The sequence below is a fragment of the Astyanax mexicanus genome, chromosome 6, assembly GCF_023375975.1.
Source record: "Astyanax mexicanus isolate ESR-SI-001 chromosome 6, AstMex3_surface, whole genome shotgun sequence".
In the NCBI taxonomy this organism is placed as follows: domain Eukaryota; kingdom Metazoa; phylum Chordata; class Actinopteri; order Characiformes; family Acestrorhamphidae; genus Astyanax; species Astyanax mexicanus.
In genome coordinates, this window is record NC_064413.1 from 21,261,841 (window position 1) to 21,288,530 (window position 26,690).

Below are 26,690 nucleotides of genomic sequence, written 5' to 3' on the forward strand. Positions count from 1 at the left end.
AATAATATAGTGTTAAAATGAGGTACTGTATTTTTAACTTAAATTTTCCTTACATTTTCCCAAAAATCATCAGTTCGCCTTATAATTCGGTGCACCTTGTGTATAAATTTTATCAGTCAGGTTGTAAGGAGCAGTAAAGCCATTCTGCTGAAGTGCAGCGTTATTAAAGAGTTTCAGTTTAGTTCTCCAGCACTACGGCTGGTAGTAGCATTAGCATTAGCTGCTAACAGTGCTAGCTCTTTCCATGTTCAGAGGTGATTATATCGGATTGTAGTCTGCGCACTTAGCTTAGCTTTACTTAGCTTAATTAGCTACCCCCCACCAACACCCAGCGAAATTAAAGTTCCTTATAGTGTCTCTTAAAATGTGCCTTATAATCCAGAAAATAGACGTTCATTGATAGTGTGCTTTATAATCCGGTGCGGAAAATAGTAGTTTTATCTAACAGCACTAACCATGCACATCTAAATTCTGTAAATAAGATGAGAAGAATAAACACAGATTTGCACACTGTCCTGTAGTGCTGTCACTAAGAAACTTCACGAGTTCAGGAGTTCAGTAAAGAAAGGTAAAATTGCTTTACAGAGTTTTAAAGGGCCTATGATGCATGTTTCACCATGGGCTCTTTTGGGTTAAGAATATCAAAGGCTTGCATCATATAATAAAAAATTATGAGCCTTAGCAATACGGACTGAATAATTTAAAATATGAGTACCTAAAAATAGTGCATCTGTGGAAGTGGTAAACAAGAAATCACAGAGAAAATCTTTTTTTCAGAGGGACTCAGCCAGTGGGTACGGGTTTTGTTAACATAAGCATTTGAGGGGAAGAAATGTGTAAATAATTAATAAAACCAAGTGCCAACTATATTCTTTTATTTTAATAAATGTTCAAACTACCACAAAACATAATTAAATGCAGTGTTATTTTGTATGTGATTAATTTATTTACAAAATAAATTTATATGCTAGTGATAGGGCCCTCTTTTCTAATTCTACACCCCAAACAATTCCCCATGTGCGTCAGGTGCTGGTGAAATATAACTTACGTTAGAAAAAGGAGAACAGTGAGCAGAGCGCATGCTGGCTTTCTTTGAAGAACTCGACAGGAGGGCAGTTCCTAGCCCCTTTATAACAGGCCCCCCTCTGAAGGATGTCTTGCAGTACAGTACAGTTCACATTTAAATGCAGTCATATTATATGACTCCATATAAATTCTATAAAGTCTTTTTTTATTAAGGTTACATCTGCATTCAAATGGCTTAATGTGTTTTTTTTGTAAGGTCAAAAGGTTTTATCCAGAATTGTTAATATACACAGTCATAACAATGTCTGTTATGATGACCTTTTGTATGTATTTTGTTCATACATTTATTGACCTTAGAGGAGCATTCTGTAACTCTATAATTGCAGACTGTAGTCCTGTATCAGTTTCTCTGCACTTTTTTTATTTGTATCCTCCTTTCATCCAGTTATTCAATGATCAGGACCTCACAGGACCACCACAGAGCAGAGGGGTGGATTATTCATTCTCAGCACTGCAGTGACACTGATTAGATGGTGGTGGTGTGTTGTGCTTATATACGTGGATCAGAATACAGCAGTGCTGCTGGAGTTTTTTAAACACTGTGTTCACTCACTGTTCTCTTTGCTATCGCAATAGCAGCTATTGTTCCTGAGGTCCAAAAGACATCACATTCACAACAAATATAAATCACACTTCACAGATAAAAGCAAAACAAAAAAGTTCTAAATAAATAAATAAATAAATAAATAAATAAATAAATAAACAAACAAAAAAACAATCAAAACAAAAAAGAAAGACAAGTATACTTATATTTATCCTTATATTTATTTATAGATATTTATTTACCGCCCATGACCTTTAGATAATGTTTTTTTTTCTTTTCTTGTTTTACTATGATTAGTGTTGGTCTTCCGCTAGTCTTTTATCAGTGATCTCACAATGCTGTTGCCGGATTTTTCTGGTTGGTGGACTATTTTCTTTCCAGTAGTAGGTAAACGGAGGTGTTTAAAAACTCCAGCAGCACTGCTGGGTCTGATCCACTCGTACCAATAGAACACACACTATTAGCACACAACCACCACATGTTAATCAGTGTCACTGCAGTGCTGATAATTAACAATCCACCACCCCTAATCATAGCAGCTCTTTGGTGGTCCTGTGGGGTCTACACTACTGAAAAAATAGGATGAAACTGAAGGACTATAGTCTGTAATTATAGAAATATAATGTGCTCATGTTCAGTGTATGTATAAGTGCAGTGAAGCTGATAAGATGGGCAATTCGTGCAGAAACACACACTCACTGACTCTCTCACTCAGTGTGGTCATAGGAGGGAGTCATAACAGTCTGGTTTTAAGACATATTTAGTTTATAAAATAAATGTTTTCTGTATAACATTTTAAGTGAATGTAAACAGTCAAATTGATATTGGTCCGTTTTACACAGAAAGCAATATGCACTGGTCAAGGTCAGTGTCAGTATGTAAGGAAGCTGCATGTAACCGGTTAATTTTACCTCAATTACTTCAATTTCCCCTGCAAATTGTCTGTAAACACTGTAATCAATCCCCACGTGCCACTAGAGCTTACCACCTCATTTCTAAACTAGCTTTACAAGATATATCCAGCTGGCATTCAGAACATACTGAAAGCCACGCTGAGTCACTACATCTGTGAAAGTGAGAGCTTGCGAAGACACTCTGCCCACACAAACACATACAAACGTGCACACACACAAACACATACAAACGTGCACACACACAGATACAACTGTTTGAAATGGTGGGAAAAAAAATCAAATACAATACAAGCCTCTCTTTGGTAATAACGTCTTGCCTAAGTTCGCCATCCTCTTCACACTGTAGGGTGCTTCGGTATAGCTAACAAACTAATAATTTATTACAAATTAGGTAACCCAATTCCCAGATCACTCCTCCCAGAGGTGTAGTCCAAACAGTACCCTAAACGTACCTGAGTGTCTATTAACAGACTGTTCATGGAAAAACTCTAAATGTGAAAAGGTCATGATCTGAGGGGCCGGAATACGACGCCAGAAGCAGAGGAGTGCTGTGTGGCAGGGATGACCACACCCTGTCTCTGGAGCTCTCGCAGCACATCCAGTATGCAGTCCAGCTCCAGTCTGAAGGCCTCTAACTCGCTGCTCTTCCCCTGAGCTAGCTTTTTCCAGCGAGTCACCTCCGCCTGCTGCTCCTGTTCTACCACTGAACGCGTCTGAGCGATCACCTGAAATACAGTACAGCAGAAGCAATGACAATTAGGTTTTGTGTGGGCATATACTGACTGAATGTACCGTATTTTTCACACTATAAGGTGTGCTCACACTATAGGTCCTTTAATTTTTTCAAAAAATTGCCAGTGCGCCTTTTAATCCGGTGCTCCTTATGTATGAATTTTACCAGAAAGTGTTGTTAGAAGCCATAAAGCCACTCCGCTGAAGTACAGAGTTATACAGGAGTTTCAGTTTTGTTCTCCAGCACTAAGGCTGGAGCAGTATTAGCATTAGCCGCTGACCACACTAGCACTAGCTGTTTTGCCATTCAGAGGTGAGTATTATTGGCCTGTAGCCTGCTCCTAAACCGGCTAGCGCTGCTGGAGCAGCAGTAGCTTTACCCTCTTAACGTACTAAGTGCAAGCTCTTTGGCCGTTGAGTATTATCAGCCTGTAGCCTGCTGCTAACCCCGGCTAGCCGCTAATGCTAATGCTTCAGCTTTAGTAGAAGTGCTTTACTCACCAAAAAAAACTTTTTTTTAAGGAGAGAAATTTGTGTAGAGTAACATCCAGTGCTCGATTAACTTGTCTGACTTGTCTGAAATGTTTTTTGTTTTTTTTTAGGATTACAGATTTGTTTACCTAGCTTAGCTTTACAGGTCTTGCTACCAGGGGCAAAACTTGCTGAATTAGACACCCCTGTGCCTTATTAGTGTCGCATAAAATGCACCCTATAATCCAGTGTGCCTTATGTATGAAAATTAAGCAGAAAATAGACGTTAATTAATAGTGCGCCTTATAGTGCAAAAAATACAGATTTTGTCATTAGCATAGAAACCGGTATACAGCAGAAAAAGCAGAGATTGTTTTAATATAAACTTTTATTTTGAAAGCGTGTTTGGCAGACATTGCAATTCTCACGCTGTGTTTGTTGTTAGAAACTGGCTCTGGCTAGTATGTGGCTTTAACTTTGTTTAGGCTTGAGTTCAGATGCCTGAAGTAAGAGCCAGTTTGGAATATTATATTTTGGAATTATTGTATTGTAACCCATTAAGTTATACAGTATTCCCAGTTATTGTCTATACTATCTATATTGTCTTCTACAACCAAGTGTATCATTCTTGAAACTAAAATCTAAATCTAAAATTGTTCGCTAAAAATAATTTTAAACTATCATTACTATCATATGCTGCACATACCTGCTGCATTTCCTGCTCCCGCTGCTGGTATCGTAACTCCATTGAGGTGATTTTGTGCTCCAGGCTGGTAAAGTGCCTCAGCTCAGGGGTGTGGGCCTCTTTGGCCAGCTTCAGCTCCTCTAAAAGCTTAGCCAGCTACCACACAAACACAGACAGAGGAAAAAAATAGTGAGTATATTCACACACGCATCTGAATTTCATCACTTTTTTACAGCTACTCATTCATGCAATTATCTAATCAATCCACCATGTGACAGCAGTGCAATACATATAATCAAGAAGATTAAGACCAGCAGCATCACACAATGCTCACATCAACCACCAAAAAGGGGGCAAATGTAATCTCAGTGGTTTGATTATTGCTAGAACTGTTCATTTTCAGCATTGCAGTCTCTAAAGTTTACTCGGAACTGTGCAAGAGAGAAAAGCATCCAGCAAGCAGCGATTCTGCAGCTGGAAACACCTTGTTAATGAAGAATGGCCATACAGGTTAGAGCTGACAGAAAGGCTACAGTAACTCAGATGTCTACACATAGAATGTACACGTATATGTGAGGGTGAACAGGCTATACAAGAGAAGTATTGAACTGCATTGAACTACTTATTTTATAACCTTACAATTACAATTAAACTATTTATTTTATTTTTTATAATTTATTTTTTTTCTTTTTAGAATATATTTTATTTACAGTTGTATTGCTTTAGTTTAGCCAGTCATCAGGTCTGGATCCAATACAGCAAATTTGGAATTTTATAGAATGGGATTAGCAAAATGATACCAGTCCTAAAAATTAATAGGAACTGTATGATGCAGTCATGACAACATGCACCAGAATCTCAATGAAGGCTTCCAACATTTTGTAAAATCTATTCCCAAAAGCACTAAAGTCAAATTGAATTGTCACATTCATCCATCCAAAATCTTTAATCTAAAAAAAAAAAAATAATAAAAAAAAAACACATATAAATTTTTTTTTTATCAATCTATAATATTTAGAAATTGCAGGGATGTCAATGCAATTTTGCATCTGTGGAAAAAAAAAGAAAAAATTACAAGCTCCTTTTCTGGGCAGTTAAGTTTTTTTTTTTTGCTCAGTAAAAAAAAGGATTAGAATAAGTACAAATAACATTTATAGAAAAAGTAGTTTTTACATCTTTGTGTTCTTTAAGACATCTCCAAAGCCCTCCTCTTGAGGGTATATAGTATTATTTATAGTATAGTATATAATTGTTTAAAAAGCTAGTTTGGTAAATCAGTTCTTAATGATGTTAAATCAGGAGAGCTGATGAACTGAGTAAACACATCCATGTACTAACGGGGGGGATAAAAACTTTATTATTTTTAAACTAGCTCACAGAACTAGTTTCTTAAAACACACACACACACATTATATATATATATATATATATATATATATATATATATATATATATATATATATATATATATTTTTTTTTTTTTTTTTTTTTTTTTTTTTTTTTACTGTATTTATGTGTATTTGCTTATATTTAAAAAATGCAAAAAACACTCTTTGTTGAGATGAAGGATACTGAGTAATGTGCTTAGGTGCCTAAAACATTTGCACGGCACAGTATTTTCCTGGTGATGTGATTGGAGAAACATTATCCTTGATTAGCTACTCAGTTCATAAATGATATTCATGCCCTTTAAGCTGCTCATGCTCACTCAGAGCATCACATTAGGGAATACTGCTGACGGCATAGTCATTTGAATGTTATGCCTGCAGGCTTAAATACCCATCTCTGCTTCGCCTGAGGGCTTTGGTTTGACCTGTTCTTACTGCTGGTAAAAAGCTGCAATCTGCAAAAACAGACCCTAACAAAACGATTTCAGCAACTGCCTCAAACACAAATAGCTCTTGTGTAACACACAGTCAATGTCACATGTCAGTCAGGTCAAGTTATTCCACCTTAACCTGGTAATGTCATTCCCAGTAGTCACTGTACAGTGCTAATTTGACAGGAACTCTAGTCAAATTACATGTGCTGTTATTAATCTCGATAAAATGATGGATAGACCAATAGAATGAGAGAACGGCAGAATTATAGATAAAACAATCCTATTATAAGAAAAAATAACAGTAGACAGATTGACTGAACAACAGATAGAAAGATACGATATGTAGGTAAATAAATAGACAGACAGAATGATGAAACAAAAGATAAGAATGACTGCTTGATAAAAGAAAGAAAAGAGTTGTATAAAAGGACCCTGTGTGTTCACAGTGAATAATGCGACCAAAAAGGATTTTATTACCTGGTTTTGTAAGGTCTCTTCTCTGAGTTTAGACACAGCAAGAGCGTCTTTAGTACCCTGCAGTTCCTTCAACTGCTCACGCAAATGCAGCACCATGATCTAGAACACAAACACAAAACATTAAACACAGATTTTGAGATATATAAATCTTACTCCCTACGTCTACTTTATGCAACACTAACAAATTATATAATTTTTCAAGCACTTAAATTTCTCCTTCAGTAACAGGAAACGAAATATGCACTTATTTATGCACCCTGGATTGGCATGCAGTTATGTCTCAGGCAGATATGTAAATAATTATAGGAGCGGTCTGATTAGACACTGAGTCATGCCGCAAGAAAGAGTGAAAAAGCTTCTCTTGCTGCCTATTAAAAAGGCTCTCAGAGGCTACTTTTGGCTAGTGCACCTCTTGGTGAGAGATCATTGACTGCTAGACAAGTGTCTAATGCACACTCGAAGACATTGGACAGGAAAAAAAAAAAAAAAAAAAAAAAAAAAAAGGACAAAGCAAAAAGAGGATGGTTGTTTTGAATAACTATATAAGGTGTATTGTCAATCAAGCATATATGGAACCAACTTAATTATGGGGATTCCATATATGTGTTCCAGTGCATATGTCTGTATAGTGTGAAAATGCTTTAACACAGAACGCTGAAAATGTGCCACTGAGCTTTCAGGCACTTTCAACTGGATGCGAGGTGCCGATGTATTAAACTGAGTTGCGTGGCTGGGAGCAGTGAATGCAGGACACACCACGTACTTAGTGTGTAAACAGCATGAAGCAGCAGAGACAGCATTTGTTCATAGCAGTATATTAGCTGGCTAATATATCAGATTGATTTCCCCCTTATATATATATATGATAGTATATTTGATAGCTGGGTCGGATTGAGCCCAGGTCACGCTCTTACCACAAGCAAACAGCTCTAAAAATAAAAAAAACTTTGTCTTTGTCTTATGTGGTCGATGTGTAACATAATGCTTAAAATATAGTGGATTTAACCTGAAAACAGATGCATTTTATTTCTAATAAGAGAAAGGCCTGCATTCCCAAAATGTTACACTGTTCTACAACTAGGTACTTGTCTTTGTGCTGTATATTGCCTCTTCAATTGTACATTTTCAATTGCTCCTTTCCTTTCACTCTAATATTGAAATCATTTACATATGTTATTACATTCACACATATGAAGTTTCATTCCATTCAAACAACTCCTTCTTTGTGCATTTTTTTTTATAAATATACAGCTCAGGAAAAAAATAAGAGACCACTTAAAACCCTTCAAACCAAGCTGAACTGCTTGAATTCTGCACTAGGAGTGGCATAAAGTTATCCAAAAGCAGTGTGTAAGACTGGTGGAGGAGAACATGCCGAGATGCATGAAAACTGATTAAAAAACAGGGTTATTCCACCAAATATTGATTTCTGAACTCTTAAACTTTAAGAACATGAGCTTGTTTTCTTTGTATTACTTGAGATCTGAAAGCTCTGCATCTTTTTTGTTTTTTCAGCCATTTCTCATTTTCTGCCATTAAATGCCCTAAATTACAATATTTTTGTTTGGAATTTGGGATAAATGTTGTTCGTAGTTAATAATAAAACATCAATGTTAATTTTACTCAAACAGATACCTATAAATAGCAAAGTCAGATAAACTAATTCAAAAACTGAAGTGCTCAAAAGCTGTATTTGTCATTTTAGCATTAAGCAGTAACAGAAAAAAAAACAGACTCAGACTCAAACCTCTTGTGTCTTCATCTGATTTGTGAGTTCTGCCACTTTGGAAGAGGAATGCTCGAGGGCGTGGCGTGCCACGAGATGCTCTACCTCCCTCTGGTGCTCGGCTTTGAGTGAGGCAAGCTGCTCCGCACTGCGCTCCTGAATCCTGGATGAAACATTTTACAGCTTAAGCAATCAATCCGTCTGATACTCAATAATTTTATCTGCAAGAATATTAAAGGCATCATTGAGATGGGATGTTATTACTCCATCACTCACCTTCTGAATTCATTCTGTGCTTGTGTAGCAGCAGCCTGCAGTGAGAACCTCTCCTGCTCCCACTGCAGCTCGAGCTGCTCCTGCCTGAGCATCAACCTGTCGTTCTCCTGCTGCACCTCAGAGATGTGAGATCCTGAGAAAGCCCTGGGCTGATAGTCTTTCTCATCCAGCGTAGGAGGGAAAGTCTCAGAGGGGACGGGGACGGGAACTGGCTCTTTGGCTGGAGCAGAGTGCTGCTGTCTGTGCTTTGTGCTGGACCCCTCGACCCTTGGCGCAGAAAGCATGGTCCTCCTCTCTCTCTGCAGCCTCTCAACAGTACGGTGAAGTTCTTGAATAGTGCGGCTCTTGGCAGCGAGTTCCTGAGTCAGCCGCTCTATTCGAGTAGCTTGCGCTGCTTCCGCCTGCCGCTGGTGTCTTGAGGGACCAGGCGACCGCTTCTCAGGCTCTGCTAAAGAACGAGCCTGCTGGATCTGATCCTGCAGAGAGGCAATCTCAGCCTTCAAAGCTTTCACTTGGTCTTGGTGGGCTGCCTTCAGCTGCTCCAGCTCTGTATGCTGCAGCTGAGCCTTAGTCCTGGACTCCTGAGACAAACCATCCTGAGGCACAGAGCTCCTCTCAGATAACTGCTGCTCCAGCTCAGAGATCTGCTGCTCATACTGGAGCTACAAATAGAGAGAGACATACAAGTTAAGATCTCTGGAACTGTCTGCAAGATATAAGACCAATAATGTGCAGGTCAAATCTATGAATATTAACAAAAATTCTGCCATTTTAATTTTGCATTATACTAATGCAGCATTCTGCAAGAATCAGTATTTTTATGCTGCTGGTTTTTTTTTGTTTTTTTTTTACACAAGTTGGAGAGTGTACCGTATTTTTCGCACTATAGGGTGCACTTAAAATCCTTTAATTTTAATACAGTCAGATTGTAAGAAGCAGTAAAGCCACTCTGCTAAAGTACAGTGTTATACAATAGTTTCAGTTTAGTTCTCCAGCACTGAGCCTCGCGACTGGAGCCGTATTACCATTAGCCGCTAACCGTGCTAAGCGCTAGCTCTTTTGCCGTTCAGAGGTGAGTATTATCGGCCTGTAGTCTGCGAGTTTACAGTGTAAAACTAAGCGTCATAGGACAAACCACTAGCTAATATCACCTTGGTTTACAGGAACCGCGGCTATCCTTAGTGCAAATTTGAAAATCTAAGCCTACTGTAAATAAACACAATAATTACAGTTTTGTTTACTTAGCTTTAGCGGTGAGACCTGCTAAATTAGAAGGAATACATGGCGACTCCACTGTTCCTTACTAGTTTCGCATAATAAGCCTTATAATCCTGTGGGCCTTATGTATGAAAATAAACTAGAAAATAGATGTTTATTGATAGTGTGCCGTATAATCCGCCGCGCCCTATAGCGTTAAAAATATGGTAATTCACTTTGGATAAATTGCACTACAGAACGAAACATTTTTCTACAAATTTCTGGACAAGCTGAGAGAAACAATATGGCCATCTTCAATGAAAAACATGTGGACTGAAAGAGCAGGTTAATATTTTTAAATTTTACACAAATATGATTTAGGCTATGCATCATTTTGTACCCAGAATAGCAAAGCTGCTATTTAATGTTACAATAATCCACATTATTATTTGCCTTTTCCTTTCTTGTATTTTGGTCATTTTATTTTATTAATTGTACGGTATATAACTATCCTATAACACTGCAACGGAACAACACAAAATAATGACTTTATCATTATTTTAAATAACACAGAACAATTGAAATTCAATTAGAAATTCTTAATTTAGCAAATTTAGTGCAAATGTGCACACACTAAAAAAAAAAAAAAACATTTATGTCTCAATTCAAATCTATTTACAGGAGTTTTCTTTTCATAGGGTAAAAGTTTTTTTTTATGAAGCCCTTGTTTAAATAAAACAATGTTTTACATTCTTAATACTATAAATTGTGGCTTTCTTTTTCAAACTGAAAAATAAATTACTGAAACACTCAAAACTATGACCTGCTGTTTAAGTTATTGTGCTGTGACTTCTGTTCTTGCATTCTAAAGAAAATGTCAAGACTTTTTTTAGAATTGTTATTATTATTAATAAATAATTAATCCATAGTGAGTCACAAGTGGAGCGTGAAACAAAGAAGAAAAAAAATCTTCTATCTGGTGGAAAAAAAAACAGTGGTTAAACAGCAGCATGTTAATTAGGTGCAAATTTAAAGTAAACAACTCTCTGCTCACCCTCACTGGCGGGAACTGTTGATAGATTGATGGTAATTGGGGCATTTTTAAATACAACTCTCTAAAACCTCAAGATTTTAAATTACTGAGTTAAGACTGTAAAACACTCCTTGCTTGTAAGATTAAGGACATTCTAATTAAATTCTACCTAAATAACTTCACTAAAGCACTTCCAAACACCTTCACACTTGACCACAACACTTGCTGGGGAATAATTTGACAGCTTCAACGAGTACAGAGCACTGATATGCATTTAAAAAATGGAACCCCATGAAAAAGGTAAAGGAAGATAAAGGTTACCAGGAACAATAAATAAGTCAAAGTGCTCATAATGAAGATCTGCCGAAGGTAATCTGGCATTGTATGAGATTGCAACCCACACCACATGACACCAGGTCTGACCAGGTGTGACGCTTAACAACAAAATTATAATATTGGCGATGAAAACGATGACCGGAACACTGATTCTTTGGTTTTCTCCATCGAGACAAAAGTGGCACTCATAGTCAACAAACCAGAAGGAACCAACTGATATGAAACGTGGGGTGTTTTTATGCAGTGACCTAGAATTGCAGAGGGTCCTCTTTAGTGACGAGTGTATCAGTGTATGAGTGTCGATCAGTACGAGGCGTCTGTGAGCTGATGTATCAGAACCGTGTCGATGCACTTTTCTCTGAGCGAACTGTGTTGCTACTTGGCAATTCTGCATCACCTGCAGTTCAAAAAGAGGTGGAGTCGGAAGAGGCCTTGTATTGTAGCATCCTCTCTGATGAGGATATACAACTAAGTAGTAGCTGAATGGGTGGGACAATTGGCAAAGCTAACTAGGAAAAACTGGGAGAAAGTTAAATAAAAATAAATAAATAAATGTAAAAAATAAATAAATAAAAGCAGGATGTTTTGGGCACATCTAAAACACATTTAACATATTCCAATACATTTTCAGATTGATCAAAACTACAAAATAAATTGCCTACTTAAATAAACATCTCTAAGCCCAGCTTTTTAATTTAACAGTGTTACAGACTTAAAGCAAAATGAGCCATTTATAGAACTGTCCCAAATTCCATTATCTAAATTTGTATATTATTTTTATATTATATTTCACACTGTATCATAACTTTGACATGCATTTTATGCTTTACAGTATATTAAATAACACACAGACAGTCCTCCTGCATCAGTAAAAGCTTTATGTCCTTTATTCATGACTGAAACTGATTGTATTTACGTTCCCTTGATCGCAAAAACTAAAGTAACGCAGCTGAAGACCTCCGCGAACCAATGCGCGCTCTCCCACCACAACATCTCAGCAGCAGCAGGTTATAATATATATATATATATATATGATAGATGATTATAATCACAGCAGCCCTGTTTCATATAATGAGCGGAAAATTCTCCTTTCTGTCCAAGCTTCTAAAACCGGCAGCCCAAGTAATTAATCTACTTTTGTTGCATGTCGCAACACTGCTTATGGTATGTAACATTATTTGTGTACATAGCCTATTCAATTAAAAGTGCAGTTTATAGTTATGTGCCACCTGTATATGTACAAATGTTTAAAATTAGTTGGTGCGGCTTACATTCAGGTGTGCTCAATAGCCCGGAAAGTACGGCAAACTAAACACATGCAACACACACACACACACACACACACACACACACACACACACATACATTTCCCTAACAACAACAACAAAAAGCCTTAATAACACAAACTAACAGAAAAGGGAGACCGCTGAGCATGATGGGAGTTCTATTGTGAGCTCTTAAGCCCCTTCCCACATACCAAACACGTGCATAATATGATAACTAAGGCCAATATTCCCATTGAGTGTCCTGATCATTTTTTCAATTGACACTTCAGACGCACATGTGAAGGTCAGACGGATCAGAGTGAAGCATGATGCACTGTAATAAGCTTACAGTGTGCTGCTTTTAGAGCTTTAAATAGATTTCCATGACGTAGCCTGTAGCCTCAGCTTGCTCACCACAATGGATCCTAGGATGACTGTACAATAAATCTTGTATTTTTTCCTTTATTATTCTTTTTTTCTCCATTGCATTCTGGTTTGATTGTTGCATGAGCTTGAGAGTCAGAGACCCTGAGACATGGTGGTGCTATTTTGGGCTTTGTGCATGATGCAAGATGATCTTTATGCAAGATGAGATCATATCCTGTTCACAATGTTCCTCTCTATTTAGTACTAGCATAATTATAAGATGAACCATTTTTACCTCATTTACAAATGATATAACCTAAAGGCTTTTCACACCTTGGGAAGCAGGTTTTTAAAGGAGAGATGGTATAATGGCATACTTTCACTTCCATGCACATTTTTACTACAGAGATTTTAAACTTGTAGTGCATAAACAAGTATTAAAAGTTCAGTCAGAATATTATGACCACCTCCTTGTTTAGACACGCCTACCTAGCTGCTCCACCTTGTAGATTTAAACCTACAGACAGAAGCTCATCAGTAGCTGAATACAGCTCAAGAACAAATTAAGAGAGCACTTCAGTTTCTGAATTAACTTCTTTGATTTTGTAATTTATAGGTAAATGTTTGAGTAAAATGAACATTGTTGTTTTATTCTATAAACTACAGACAACATTTATCCCAAATTCCAAGTAAAATATTGTCATTTAGAGCATTTATTTGCAGAAAATGAGAAATGGCTGAAATACCAAAAAAAAATGCAGAGCTTTCAGACCTCAAGTAAGGTAAAGAAGTAAAGTTCATAAAGTTTTAACAGTTCAGAAATCAATATTTGGTGGAATAACCCTGTTTTTTAATCACAGTTTTCATGAATCTTGGCATGTTCTCCTCCACCAGTCTTACACACTGCTTTTGGATAATTTTATGCCACTCCTGCTGCAAAAATACAAGCAGTTCTGCTTGGTTTGATGGCTGGTGATCATCCATCTTCCTCTTGATTATATTCCAGAGGTTTTCAATTTGGTAAAAACAAAGAAATTATCATTTTTAAGTGGTGTTTTATTTTTTTTTTCCAGATCTTTAGTCGGTTGCGTTATCCTCTAGCAGAGCTGGGAGATATTATATTACAATATTTTAGGACTATTTTTACAATATACAATATTTATCGTAATGTTCTGATATGCAGACAAAATGCAGAAACCATTGCAGTCTCTTAATAATTCAAGATATTTGTTGCACATCATCCAATTGAACAAGATTTTTACACTCTATTTTATGAAACAAATAGTTAGGTAATTGTTCTTTGAGCACTGAAGATATCCTTGATATGCTTAAAAAGTTATATAAAAAAAAAAACGAGTCAGGCAAGTAAAACGAGTACTGGATGTTAATCTACACAGATTTCTCTCCTAAAAATGATTTATTTGGGCAAGTAAAGTGCTTCTGTTTATTTATAGTAAGCTTAGATTTACAGATTTCCACTAAAGCTGGAGCATTAGCATTAGCAGCTAAGCACTAGTGGTTAACGGCTAATAACCCTGAGTGTTTTGGTAAGCAAGGGCGATATTACCTAGTGGTTCCTCCCACATTATTTGTTTTAACACAACAAACTTGCAGGCTACAGTCCGATATACTCACCTCTGAGCGGTAAAAGAACTAGCAATTTTAGTGGCTAATGCTAATGCTAATGCTGCTCCAGCAGTGCTAGCCAGGGTTAGCAGCAGGCTACAGGCAGATAATACTCACGTCTGAACGCAGAAAGAGCTTGCACTTAGCATGGTTAGCAGCTAATGCTAATACTGTTTTATACATAAAATTTATACATAAGGTGCACCAGATTAAAAGGTGCACTGACAATTTTTGGGAAAACTAAAGGATTTAAAATGCGTCTTATAGTGTGAAAAATACTATAAAGAAAGTGTAGTGGAGGTGGTTAGCATATTCTGACTGGACTGTGCATTACGCTTTAAATATATTTTATAGTGCTGAATATCTATATTGATGCATTTGAGAGAATCACATTATTGATTTACACATTTTTTAGTTCAATTGCAAGCAATTTCAACTATACAAATCATTCTGTAGAAAACACTTTAAATATGCATGCGTCTATGGGAAGAGGACTGGGAACAGAGAACGGAGCAAAAACGTGGTCATAAAATAAACTTTCTGTTTCTATGGCAACAACCTGCTTGTCTAAAGCAGTACTAAGGATTCAATCATGATCCACTGAGAACAAAAAAAAAACACACACATAATGGGTTGCTGCTTTTGTCGTTTTGGTAGGTAATTAAAAGGTGTGTGGTGTTTGTCTGAGATTAGGGCTAATAGGAAGCATCACAACAGAGAGGTGGGTATTTATGAGTATTCATGTTAACCCTGTTGCTTTTACTATTTTCTGGTCCACTGCAGCTCTGTGGGGTACCGGAGCTTGCGTAGGACATACATTACCATTTTTTCCGCGCAACACATGCGACATAGAATGGTTTACTTCTCCAAGAAAAGAGCCTTCTTGGAAACCATCCCCCATTCACTAAGGACATATGAGCATTTCCTGCCTTTTCAACAAAAAAAAAGTCTTAAAGCAGCAGATTACACTGTGACTGTCAAGCAATACCACTCTGATCCAATCTTTCAGCTTTCTATAATGGTGATAAATGTTCTATATTTCTTTTTTTTTTTTTAATATAATTTTATTTCACATTTTTCCCCATTTTCTCCCCAATTTACATGGCCAATTACCCAACCCACTCAATAGGACTTCCCCTATCACTAGTGATGCCCCAACACACCAGGAGGGTAAAGACTAGCAAATGCTTCCTCTGATACATGTGAAGTCAGCCACCGCTTCTTTTCGAGCTGCTGCTGAAGCCAGCGAAAGCAGAAATCTACCCACCCAGAGGGAGCAGGGCCAATTGTGCTCTCTCTGAGCGCCGGCAGCTTGATGGCCAAAATATGGCTTTAAAGTAGATAAAGAGAACCCAGTTAAACAAATGAGACAAAAATATTCTACTTATCTTATTTTATGCACTATAAGGCGCAACAGATTATAAGGTCCACGATCAGTGAATGTCTATTTTTCTGGTCTGTTTTCAAACATAAGGCGCACTGGATTATTAGGCGCACTATGCAACACTAGCAAGGAACAGAGGTGTTGCCATGTTTACTTGTAATTTAGAAGTCTCGCCATAATAAAACAGGTGATAAAACCTGTAAAGCTAAAAATTATTTAAAATAAAACGAGCACTGAATGTTAATGTACACATATTTCTCTCCTGAAAACCATTTAATTGGGTAAGCCAAGGCAATATTAGCTAGCGGTTCGTCCCGTGTAGCTTATTTAGATATGGTAAACACACAGACTGCGAAAGAGCAAGCGCTTAGCAGGTAATGCTAAGGCTGCTCCAGAAGTGCTAGCCGGGCTTAGCAGCAGGATATATGCCGATAATACTCACCCCTCTAAATGGCACAAGAGCTAGCACTTAGCACAGTTTGTGGCTAATGCTAATATTGCTCCAGTCTAAGTACTTGAGAAACTGCACTGAAACTACTGTATAATGCTGTACTTCAAGAACTTTAATATGGTAATTCCAAATGACCTATTCATTAAAATAAAGCTATTCTTTGCTGTGTTTACCAAAATAAGGGCACAAATAAGCAACGGTCTGCAATATTATTGTGGTATGCTATTAATTTTAGCCCATTTTTACAATCTGCTAGAACACAATCCCCCAGTCCCCGGCATACAACATAATGTGATTCCTTTCCCCCAATAACAGTGTTTACAGCCACTGTGGTAAACATATCGCTTTTTAATGCCCCTATAGTGAGTTATATTCGAAACAGCAAGAAGCGGCATAAACAGAGACGTTTTATACAACCCTATAGCTATATACCCCAGGGGAGAACCGCCTGAACTGCCCACGACCATAACGCCCAGCTCTCTCTCTCTCTCTCTTGCTCTCTCACTCCATCTCTGCTTCCTCTGTTCAAAGAGACAGTGCAGCACTTAGACCGAGGGCCTTAGAATATATATATATATATATATATATATATATATATATATATATATATATATATATATATATATATATATATATATTTTTTTTTTTTTTTTTTTTTTTTTTCTTCCTCCAATCACTTCCATGACCACAGGTGTATAAAACCAAGCACCTAGGCATGCAGCCTGCTTCTACATACATTAGTGAAAAAATGGCTCTCAGGAGATCATTGAATTCCAGTGTGGTACTATGATAGGATGTAGCATCTAAGCAACAAGTCCAGCTGTGAAATTTCCTCAACGCAAAATGACAGAGTGGGTCAGTGGATGCATAGTGCACAGGTCACCAACTTTCTGCAGAGTCAATCACTACAGACCTTCATACTTTTTGTGACTTTCAGTTCTTTAAAATGGTTGTCCAAACATTTACACCATCTGAAAAACTGTTGACCACTGGATGCAACAACAATTGGAAGCCTCTGGAATATAAATATAATTAAGCTATCAAACTGTTGAATTTTTTCTCCAAGAGTGGTATAAAATCAGTGTGTAAGACTGGTGGAGGAGAACATGCCAAGATGCATGAAACTGTGATTAAAAACCAGTGTTATTCCATCAAATACTGATTTCTGAACTCTTAAACCTTTATGAATATAAACTTGTTTTCTTTGAGATCTGAAGCTCTCCATCTTTCTTGTAATTCCAGCCATTTTCTGCATGCATTTGTGAGAAATGTTGTCTGTCATTTATAGAATAAACGAACAATGTTCATTTTACTCAAACATATACCTATAAATAGCAAAATCAGAGAAACTGATTTAGAAACTGAAGTAGTCTCTTAATTTTTTCCAGAGATATATATAATATATGTTAAAACTATCACCTTCTCACTGATATGTGGTAAGAATATATTACTGGCATTTAGAGGAAACGAGAGGATGGTCTGCTTCAACAAAAGTTAGCTAAACTAAACTAATTTGAGCTCTTAAAAAAAAAAAAAAGATACCCGTCCCATTATAAAACCTTAGAGCGACACTCGTCCTGAATCACTGAATCGGATCAGGAATTTTTGCTTCACAAACCTTAATTCTCTGGAACTGCTGCTCCATGGCTCTAAGTGAGCGCTTGGCTTCCTCATCTCGGCCCTCCAGCTCAGCCTCCAGTCTGTGGATGCGTCTCTCCAGCAGGGCTGCCGTCTGGGAGGGTTGAGGTGCTGCATGCTGATGGCTGCTTCCTCCCTCCTGGTCACCTGCTGCAGCTGCAGCGTAGATCAGAGCAGGCAGGGAGTTCGGATGCCTTCGCCGAAGGATCTCCTCCATCTCCTTCACCTGTAAGGCATGTTTGATGATCTTATGATGTAAGAGTGGACCATGTCGCAAAATCTAAGGACACTTTGTTGATTTCCACATTGTGTGAGTGAAGCAGGAATAAAAATACATCAGCACTCAGCATGGAGAGCGAAGGACTCAAAAGCAAGACAGATGGTGTGTGGCTCAATTCAGTGTGGCAGCACTAAAATAGGAAGAGGAGATATGCTCTGAATAAATAAACTGCAGGATGAAACAGCAGTCGTGCAGCTGAGTACACACAGATATTCTGCAGCTTGTTCCTAACCTGCCGCTCCAGGTCCAGGACTCTCTTGGCCTCCACAGCTCTCTCCTTTGCTTTCTTCTCCTGCAGGTTGGCTCGCTTTGCTACTTCCATCTTAAGCTTCTCCACCTATAGAAAGATGCACATTGGTCACAGTGTAAATAGTTCACAGCTGCTGGAGGTTCTGCTTTTGATACAAAAATAAAGGATATGTTAAACACTTTTTTCTTAACTCAAAAAGACGACACAAGGCAATTAATTAAAGAGTACTACTGCTATAATTAAAGAGTAGCACTACTATAATTGTACAATTCTAAATGCTAAGTAATTACAAGGTTTAGAATCTCATTTTAGTGGAGACGTACACCTGTAATCAAACATATCTCAAAACAAATTCAGTATCTCACAAAAGTGAGTACAAGTGAGATTTTTAGTAAATATTTTATTATACCTTTTCATGTGACAATACAAAAAAAATACTAGTTTAATCTGTGAAGGTCAGCCTGAAACTGGGCCGCATATCAACATACAACATAATAACGACCCCAAATGCATCTCCCAAGATCCAGAGGTGGAAAAAGTAATTAAGTAAAAGTTTTTTTTTTTTTTTTTGGCTAAAAGTCTACTCACGTAAAAGTACCCATCTAAAAATGTACTTAGGTAAAAGTAAAAAGTACTCAATTTAAAATATACTTTGAGTAAAAGTTACATAGTTACTTTTAAATATTTTAATTATAATTTTTTTTTTTTATTAATTCACACAATTGTTTTTTTTCCCCCAGCATTTTATTTTTTACTTAGTAACGGGGAGTTTTCCAATGTAGCGAAGTAAATTACTTGTGTCAAAATGTACTTGAGTAAAAGTAAAATTACCTATTTTAAAAACTACTTTAAAAATTACGAATTACTCATAAAATTAACTACTTAATTACAGTAACTTAAGTAAATGTAATTCATTACTTTCCACCTCTGCCAAGATCTAAGCCTTGCAAAAAAAAAGACGGAAGGTAAAAGTGACGGACTGGTCAAGAGAGTCTCCAGACCTAAATCTTATTGAGTATCTGTGGGGCATCCTCAAACAGAAGCTGGGGGAGAGCAAAGACTCTAATATCCACCAGCTCCATGTTGAGGATTCCAGTGGTAACCTGTGAAGCTCTAATGAACTCCATGCACAAGAGAGTTATAAGGCAGTGCTGGAAAAATACGGTGGCCACACAAATATTAATACTTTGGAAACAATTTGTCCAAAGTGGCAATTTGGCCTTTAGGGGAAAAAGGCTATAAGCTCTAAGCTGGGGATGGGGTTGGGGCTTTGTTATGAGTAAAGTATGAGGTTATATAAATATTTCAAAGATCGAGACCCGTAAATTCCCTAAATGAAATTCTTGAATCTGACTTAAGATTTTAAACAGGAAGTGGAATTAGAATTCCATTAAATAAAAAAATGCATAGTTAAGGTATATTTATTACATATGATTACAACATAAATTTCATACAGATATTACTGTATGACAACAAAATAACAATAAAACATTCTACAGAACAGATCATTAAAATTGTAATAACTTTCAAATTGTGGAAAATTATAGGATAGCAATTAATTTCACAGAATATTTTACTTTATCAAAGTTTTCAAATGGTTTTCCAAACATTTAGGCCATTTAAGGAGCTGTTGACCATTAGATGCAACAATTTTACCCTGTAAAGTACTTTAATTAATGGCATTTGCATGTCTGCATTTCATTTGGATGTTGAAACTATCACATTCTCACTGAATTGCAATGACTTTAATTCTACTTCCTGTAATTCAAACTCAAATTCAATTTAACATCCTGTAGGGTGGAACCAATTCAAATTCATTCATTGAACTGAATTAAAGTCAGAATTTTGCACAGCCCTGCCATACAGGAGAGCTATAAAATAAATGAGGAGCTTTTACATTAATATGATTTGATTTGAATCGTATTTAGCTTAGCAAGTTAAAATCTCACACAGGTCTTAAACAGTAGAAAGATCTTAACTTTACATGTCTTTCTTCTGGGTTCAGTTGAACAGAATCTGCAAACAGCTCATTTCATCTCTTACACAAGCAGAGAATACAGCTGCCATAAAATGTAGACCAACACATTAGTCCACATTGAAGATGCACAAATTCCTAAATATTATGTAACATGTATTTAATGATGCTCTCACACTGTAACTGTAGGCGTTAGCACAAGAATCAGGGACCTAAAATCTGTGCACTGCTCATTAAGCATGACTGTTTTACATAATCTAAAGCTTAGCATTTAAAACCACTCCAGTGTGAAAGAAGTATTCAGATGCTTCAGACCCGTGGGAGGTGATTGAAAGCAAACTTGTTTAAAGGCTGCCAAAGCAAGTCTCTTTGCTTTAAAAGCATTTTATTTCTCACAGAAAGCAATGAAATATTACATAAGAATACATAAAAATATGTTTTCAAATCAAATCTGTGGGTACACAAATGTGAAATTTGCGGACATCTTTTTTTTCTGAACTTATACAACTTATGAACATTTTCTGAACTTATAAATGTATAATCTAAACATGATAAATAGATAGATAGAGTTAAGTGTTAATGATAGATAGACAGATAGATAGATAGAGTTACTAGTGTAGCTTCATATTCCACATTCAACAGCTTGCCATCAGCTGTGTTTGTGTGTGCATGACCGTCAAAAAAAAAATGAAAGAGAAAAAAAAAAAAAAAAAAAAGCATAAATAAAAGGTAACCTACCGTCAGAATTTAACAGTAAGCGGTGCTGTGTTTATATCGCTAAATAAAACTGCTAATGTGTCACCAGGCTCTGTCAATTAATTTTTCATCAAAAAATTAATGGTCAACGTTTTTTAGTTTAACTGCATGTGTTAATGTTAACAGCTCTAGAGAAAAAAACATTTAAATATGGCACAATTGTGTGTATACGTACAATGTGTACAAATTACCTTCTTTTCAAGACTATAAGCATGCCGTACGAATTTCAGTAATGTACTGAATATTAGTAAAAGCTAATAAAATAAAATCTTACCAATACCGACACTAAAAACACAGGACGTGTAAAAGGCAGACACAATTTCATTTTTCTGTCTTAGCCTTTCAAAAGCAGAATTCAAAGCTTTGAAGCAACAGAGAGCCGTTCAGCTCCCTAGGAAGGGCAAAATGTGAAACGGTCACTTAAGGGATTATCTTTTCTCCCACACATGAACATCAACCCTGTGAGATCAGAACATCCTGACCCAGTTCTTGAGCAATACAAAGTTGTAGGCTGAGAATTGGTCCAAGTACACTTTGTTGGACACCACTGAGTGGAATCAATGATTCCCAGTGGTGGTTGTGAAGATTTTAGTGATTTTCTGCTTTAAACGCACTACTTTCATTTCAGGAAGCACTTGTAAATTAAGGCTGTGTATTGGCAAGAACTTGTCAAGATGCGCATCACGACACAGGGTATACAATTCAATATGTAAGCATAGCAATATATTGCATTTTTTAAGAAAAAAAAATACTCTGAAAAAAAAAAGCTCTGAAAAAAAAAAGAAAAATGAAGAGACCACTTCCGTTTCTGTATCAGTTTTTCTGATTTTTCTATTTATAGGGAAATGTTTGAGTAAAATGAACATTGTCGTTTTATTCCTTAAATTATGAACAACATTTCTTCCTAATTCCAAATAAAAATATTGTTATTCAGAGCAATTATTAGCAGAAAACGTGAAATGGCTGAAATAACAAAAGCTGCAGAGCTTTAAGACCTCAAATAATGCAAAGAAAACAAGTTCATATTCAAGTTTTAAGAGTTCATAAATCAATATTTGGTGGAATAACCCTGTTTGTAATCACAGTTAAAAAGAGTAACTACTGTCAGCAACCAATCTTTCCCATATAAACTATTTTTTAAAAATTAATATTATGTTTTTAAGAATCAAAATAGTATTGCAAAACATAAATGGCAATACTTCAATATATTAATATTCTCTTTATTTATTTTTGTCCCACTTTTCTCCCCAATTTTGCTATGCCGATAATTCGCCCCACACTTTTTAGCTGTACTCCACTATTACTATCTACACCCCAACCCCAGGAGGGTGAAGACTAGCATAGGCCTCCTCTGATACGTGTGAAGTCACAATCCGCCTCTTTTCGAACTGCTGCTGATGCTGTGTGCTGACCAACATCACCCTCTGGAGTGATGTGGGGAGAAAGCGCCATCTCCCCACCCAGAGAAAGCATGGCCAATTGTTCTCTCTCAGGGCTCCGGCAGCTGATGTCAAGCTGCATGTCCGGGATTCCAACCAGCAATCTCCTGATCATAGAGGCGGCTCCTTAGTCAGCTGGACCACCTGGAGCCCCATGTTGATATTTCTTATGTCCATAATGATAATTAGCTAAGTAGCTGAATTAGGTGTGTTGGTAACAGGGTAAATGATAAAATGTAACGGGAAGAAGGTTCTTTAAATACAGGATTGGAAAACATCAAGCTAGAAGTTCCACTTGGGATGCTGTTAAATAACTCCTTTTATTGAGTGTCTTTTTGTCCTGATTTTAAAGGTATCATTTTATTGTTTTTTTTATTTTTAATTTTATGGTGGTCTCAAGGATCAATGAATGCCCTGTAAGCATGTGCTTTGGTTTCAAGCTGTTTGAATAAAAGAGTGGACGGGTAGGAATGACAGGATTTCGACTTTTACTCATGAATATTAATGAAATGCAAATGTCTCCCCTCTTATTGGCTAACAGCACTGTGATGTTCATACATACCACGGCTCTGCCAAGGGGAACGAGGCCATGAATCCTAATTTAAGAGTTGACGTCAGTCTGGGGCTTTTCATGATTCATTTGTTTTTCTTTCCATTTACTTTTATTGGTGAACTCAATGGGCAATGTGGAAGAAGAACAGTCTCATGTGCAGCATGCAAATGCAACTCAGAGTGACCTATTTTATATGAAAAGAGCAAGTAAATGACCTTTAATCACTAAAGATGCTGATTTCTAGTGTAATCAGAATGGGAAAGAGCCTATTTTGTGGCTATGCAAAATAAAACACTGATAATCAGTGTGGGCTTGTGGGCAGTTGGCATCAGTTGGGTATGTACAATGCATGAATAAATAAGCAATACCAATTTTTCTTTTGCTCCGACTGTGTTTAATAACATTCTTGTCCACTCGAATGATTCATGAATAACTGCTTTTTGTTTCTTACATCATTTAAAACAAACGCAAAACATGATGTCTTCTGTTAAGCAAATACAGAAATGTAAAAGTGCATCAAAAATCCTAGTGTCTTGTTCTCTCAGTCATGTGTTATAATTTGTGGAAAATACCATAAACAAGGCTTTTATGTGCAGTGGGGGTAGGGGTTGTTATTATTCACTCTTCAATTATTATTCACATTCAAAAGATCAGGCTTTTTTTTATATAACAAATCTATTATACCGTATTTTTTGCAAAAATAAGGCTACTATAAGGAACACTTAAAATCCTTTCATTTTCTAAAAAATCAACAGTGCACCTTATAATCCGGTGTGCCTTATGTATTAATGTTACCAGTCAGGTTGTAAGGAGCAGTAAAGCCACTCGGCTGAAGTACAGAGCTATAAAAGAGCTTCAGTTTAGCTCTCCAGCACTATTAGCATTTGGTAACCGTGCTAGCTCTTTGACCGTCTAGAGGTAAGCATTATCGATCTGTAGCCTGCTGTTAATCCCGGCTAGCACTGCTGGAGCAGCATTAGCATAAGCCGCTGACCGCGCTGAGTGCTAGCTCTTTGGCCCTTCAGAGGTGAGTATTTTTGGCCTGTGGCTAATGCTAATGCTCAAGCACTAAACAGACGCGCTTTACTCACCCAAATAAACCATTTTCAGGAGAGTATTCTGTGTAGATTAACACCCAGCACTTGTCTGCCTCTTCTGAAATGAAATTAGTTTCCTTAACTTAGCTTAGCTTTACAGGTCACCTAGTGGTGAGACCTGCTAAATTTAGAAGGAAAACATGGCAACCCCCTGTTCCTACTGCTAGTTATTAGTGTATGTGTATTAGTGTATAAAATACGGCTTATAATCCGGTGCGCCTTATTTATTAAAAATTCGCCTTATAGTGCAAACAATATGGTAAACTGTTGTGGTTGCGTTTTGTTAGCTTTTACATTAAAAAAAAAAAAAAAAAGAGTTTAATTTGCTAGAAGGTGGCACAGAATACAAATAAGTGTTGTGGGTTATTAAAGCTATTAGATTATTGATTACTGTAAAAATACGTTTTAATGAAACTCACAGCTGGCCATAAACTCACAGAATAAAATGATGTACCACATCATGAACATACATCAGTCCATAAATACAACATACAAAATGCTAGTGTGAGTGCATAGATACATGCCTAGCAACAACACAAATAACTGGCCACACATTACGTGTTTTGAATGTGTGTATGTGTATGACCTACACCAACATACAGAGAGTACTTACCAGTGTCTGGGTTACTACTGTGTCAGTGCGTGGGCTGTGGGCTCTCTCACCTGCTCAGTTAGTCTCTGTGTCTCTGCACTGGCTACTCTCAGTCGGGCTGCATCTTTGTCCAGCAGCTCCTGATTCTCAGCGTACCACTGCAGCCTCTTTTTCAGTGCAGACACCTCCTCCTTATGCCTCTCCTGCAGAAGCTTCATCTCAAAGCCTTTATCACCTGAAAAACAGCCAGAGGCCACTGCCAAATTAAGGCATTCAACCCTAAACACAGACACATGGTTCAATTTTTAATGCACTATTAGTTTGTCCAACCTGAAGTGTAGACGACTTGTGCCTTTGCTAAATCCCTCTCTTGTTTCATCATCTGCAGATCAAGCTGCAGGGCCTGCTTCTCTTGTTTAAGCCTGTGGGTTTCCACCTGTAACTTTTCTTCTCTCCTCTACAGAAGCGCACACACACACATACATCAATACAGAAGCATATATTTATTCAGCTGAATTATAAGAAGTGGATCTGAATAGCTTACCTCTAAAGCCTGCACCTGAGCCATTAGCTCAGTTACAACTTGGTATCCTTGATTTGCAGCAGATCCACTTCCCACAGTCTTCTGCATTTTAATCCTGTGTAATTCTTCCCTGAAATATGTTTAAGATGCAAACAATCTGGTCAGCACACTTAAGTTTCCTAAGTTTGTATTAGTAAAGGAAGGTTTTACATAGTCCTAACCTGCACTATACAGCTCTGAAAAAAAAAAAGAGACCACTTAAAAACAATGTTTTTTTTTTCTCTCAAATGGAAAACCTCTGTAATATAATCAAGAGGAAGATGAATGGAGTTTTTTTTAAATGATTGCTATTTAGATACCATAATTAGGCTTTAGATGCTGTAAAACGCTATTTGTTTATATTTTGGATTTTATAGTGTTGACATGTTCTGGCTCTGGATGGGTTCTGTGAGGTTTTATGCTTGACTGTGCCTATGAAAATATTCAGAAAAACGAGTAATCATGACCTCGGCCATCTTGGCTCGTAACCGCCCACAGACAGTGTGAAGCCAGGCAGTGACACGTCTCATCAGACAGGAGCTAACAGCGCTAGGAACTACATGGCAGTTGTTTCCTGTATTATTTGTGCAAACAACACATCAGTGTTTTATGCTTTGCCCAGTAATCCAGAGCTAAGGAACAAATGGTTAGAATTTGTCTATGAAACACCACCAGGGAAGTAAAATTGAGAGAGGGAAGTGTGCATGTTTAGAACAGCTCTAGGTCAGTGGCTAAAATGTACTAAGCAGGGCATTACACATTTTATAAAGTAACATATGTCATTGCAAAGACTGTTATTAGTGTAAAAATGTCCGTATTTTAATATGTGTCTAACTGTTGTTCGTCTCACTGCCTCGTAGTGCAGTTAGCCAATCAAAAGCCATATGTTCGCATGTATGAATATTCGTGAGCAAAGCCACAATCCTATCGTTTGTCTCCCCCGACCACTCCTCCACTGGACTAAAGCAGCGTTATACCGGATCACCGGAGCACTTTTTTTTTATGCTCACATGGCATTCATTCATTCTAAAGACCCTTATACAGATTTATTTTATTGTTGCATTTCTATGACTTACATTTTTCATATTTTTTATACTTTAATATCAGACAAACATAACCTGGATAAATATAAAAAACACTTTTTAAATGACAATTTC

General features: G+C 37.0%; 1 protein-coding gene across 3 annotated transcripts in view; it reads right to left on the bottom strand.

The window, feature by feature from the left end:
• Positions 1-858: 858 nt before the first annotated feature.
• The window catches only part of cep162 (centrosomal protein 162), a 68,154-nt gene continuing 42,322 nt past the window's right edge, over positions 859-26,690 (bottom strand). For all 3 annotated transcript variants that reach the window (XM_022674060.2, XM_022674056.2, XM_022674058.2), the window contains 10 exons: positions 25,516-25,624; positions 25,302-25,428; positions 25,043-25,206; positions 18,542-18,646; positions 18,010-18,255; positions 8,734-9,395; positions 8,479-8,620; positions 6,732-6,830; positions 4,454-4,588; positions 859-3,269 (listed from right to left, as the gene is read on the bottom strand). In XM_022674060.2, the coding sequence (XP_022529781.2) occupies positions 3,048-3,269; positions 4,454-4,588; positions 6,732-6,830; positions 8,479-8,620; positions 8,734-9,395; positions 18,010-18,255; positions 18,542-18,646; positions 25,043-25,206; positions 25,302-25,428; positions 25,516-25,624 (2,011 nt within the window). In that variant the 3' untranslated portion in view covers positions 859-3,047. The remainder of the gene's footprint in view (positions 3,270-4,453; positions 4,589-6,731; positions 6,831-8,478; positions 8,621-8,733; positions 9,396-18,009; positions 18,256-18,541; positions 18,647-25,042; positions 25,207-25,301; positions 25,429-25,515; positions 25,625-26,690) is intronic.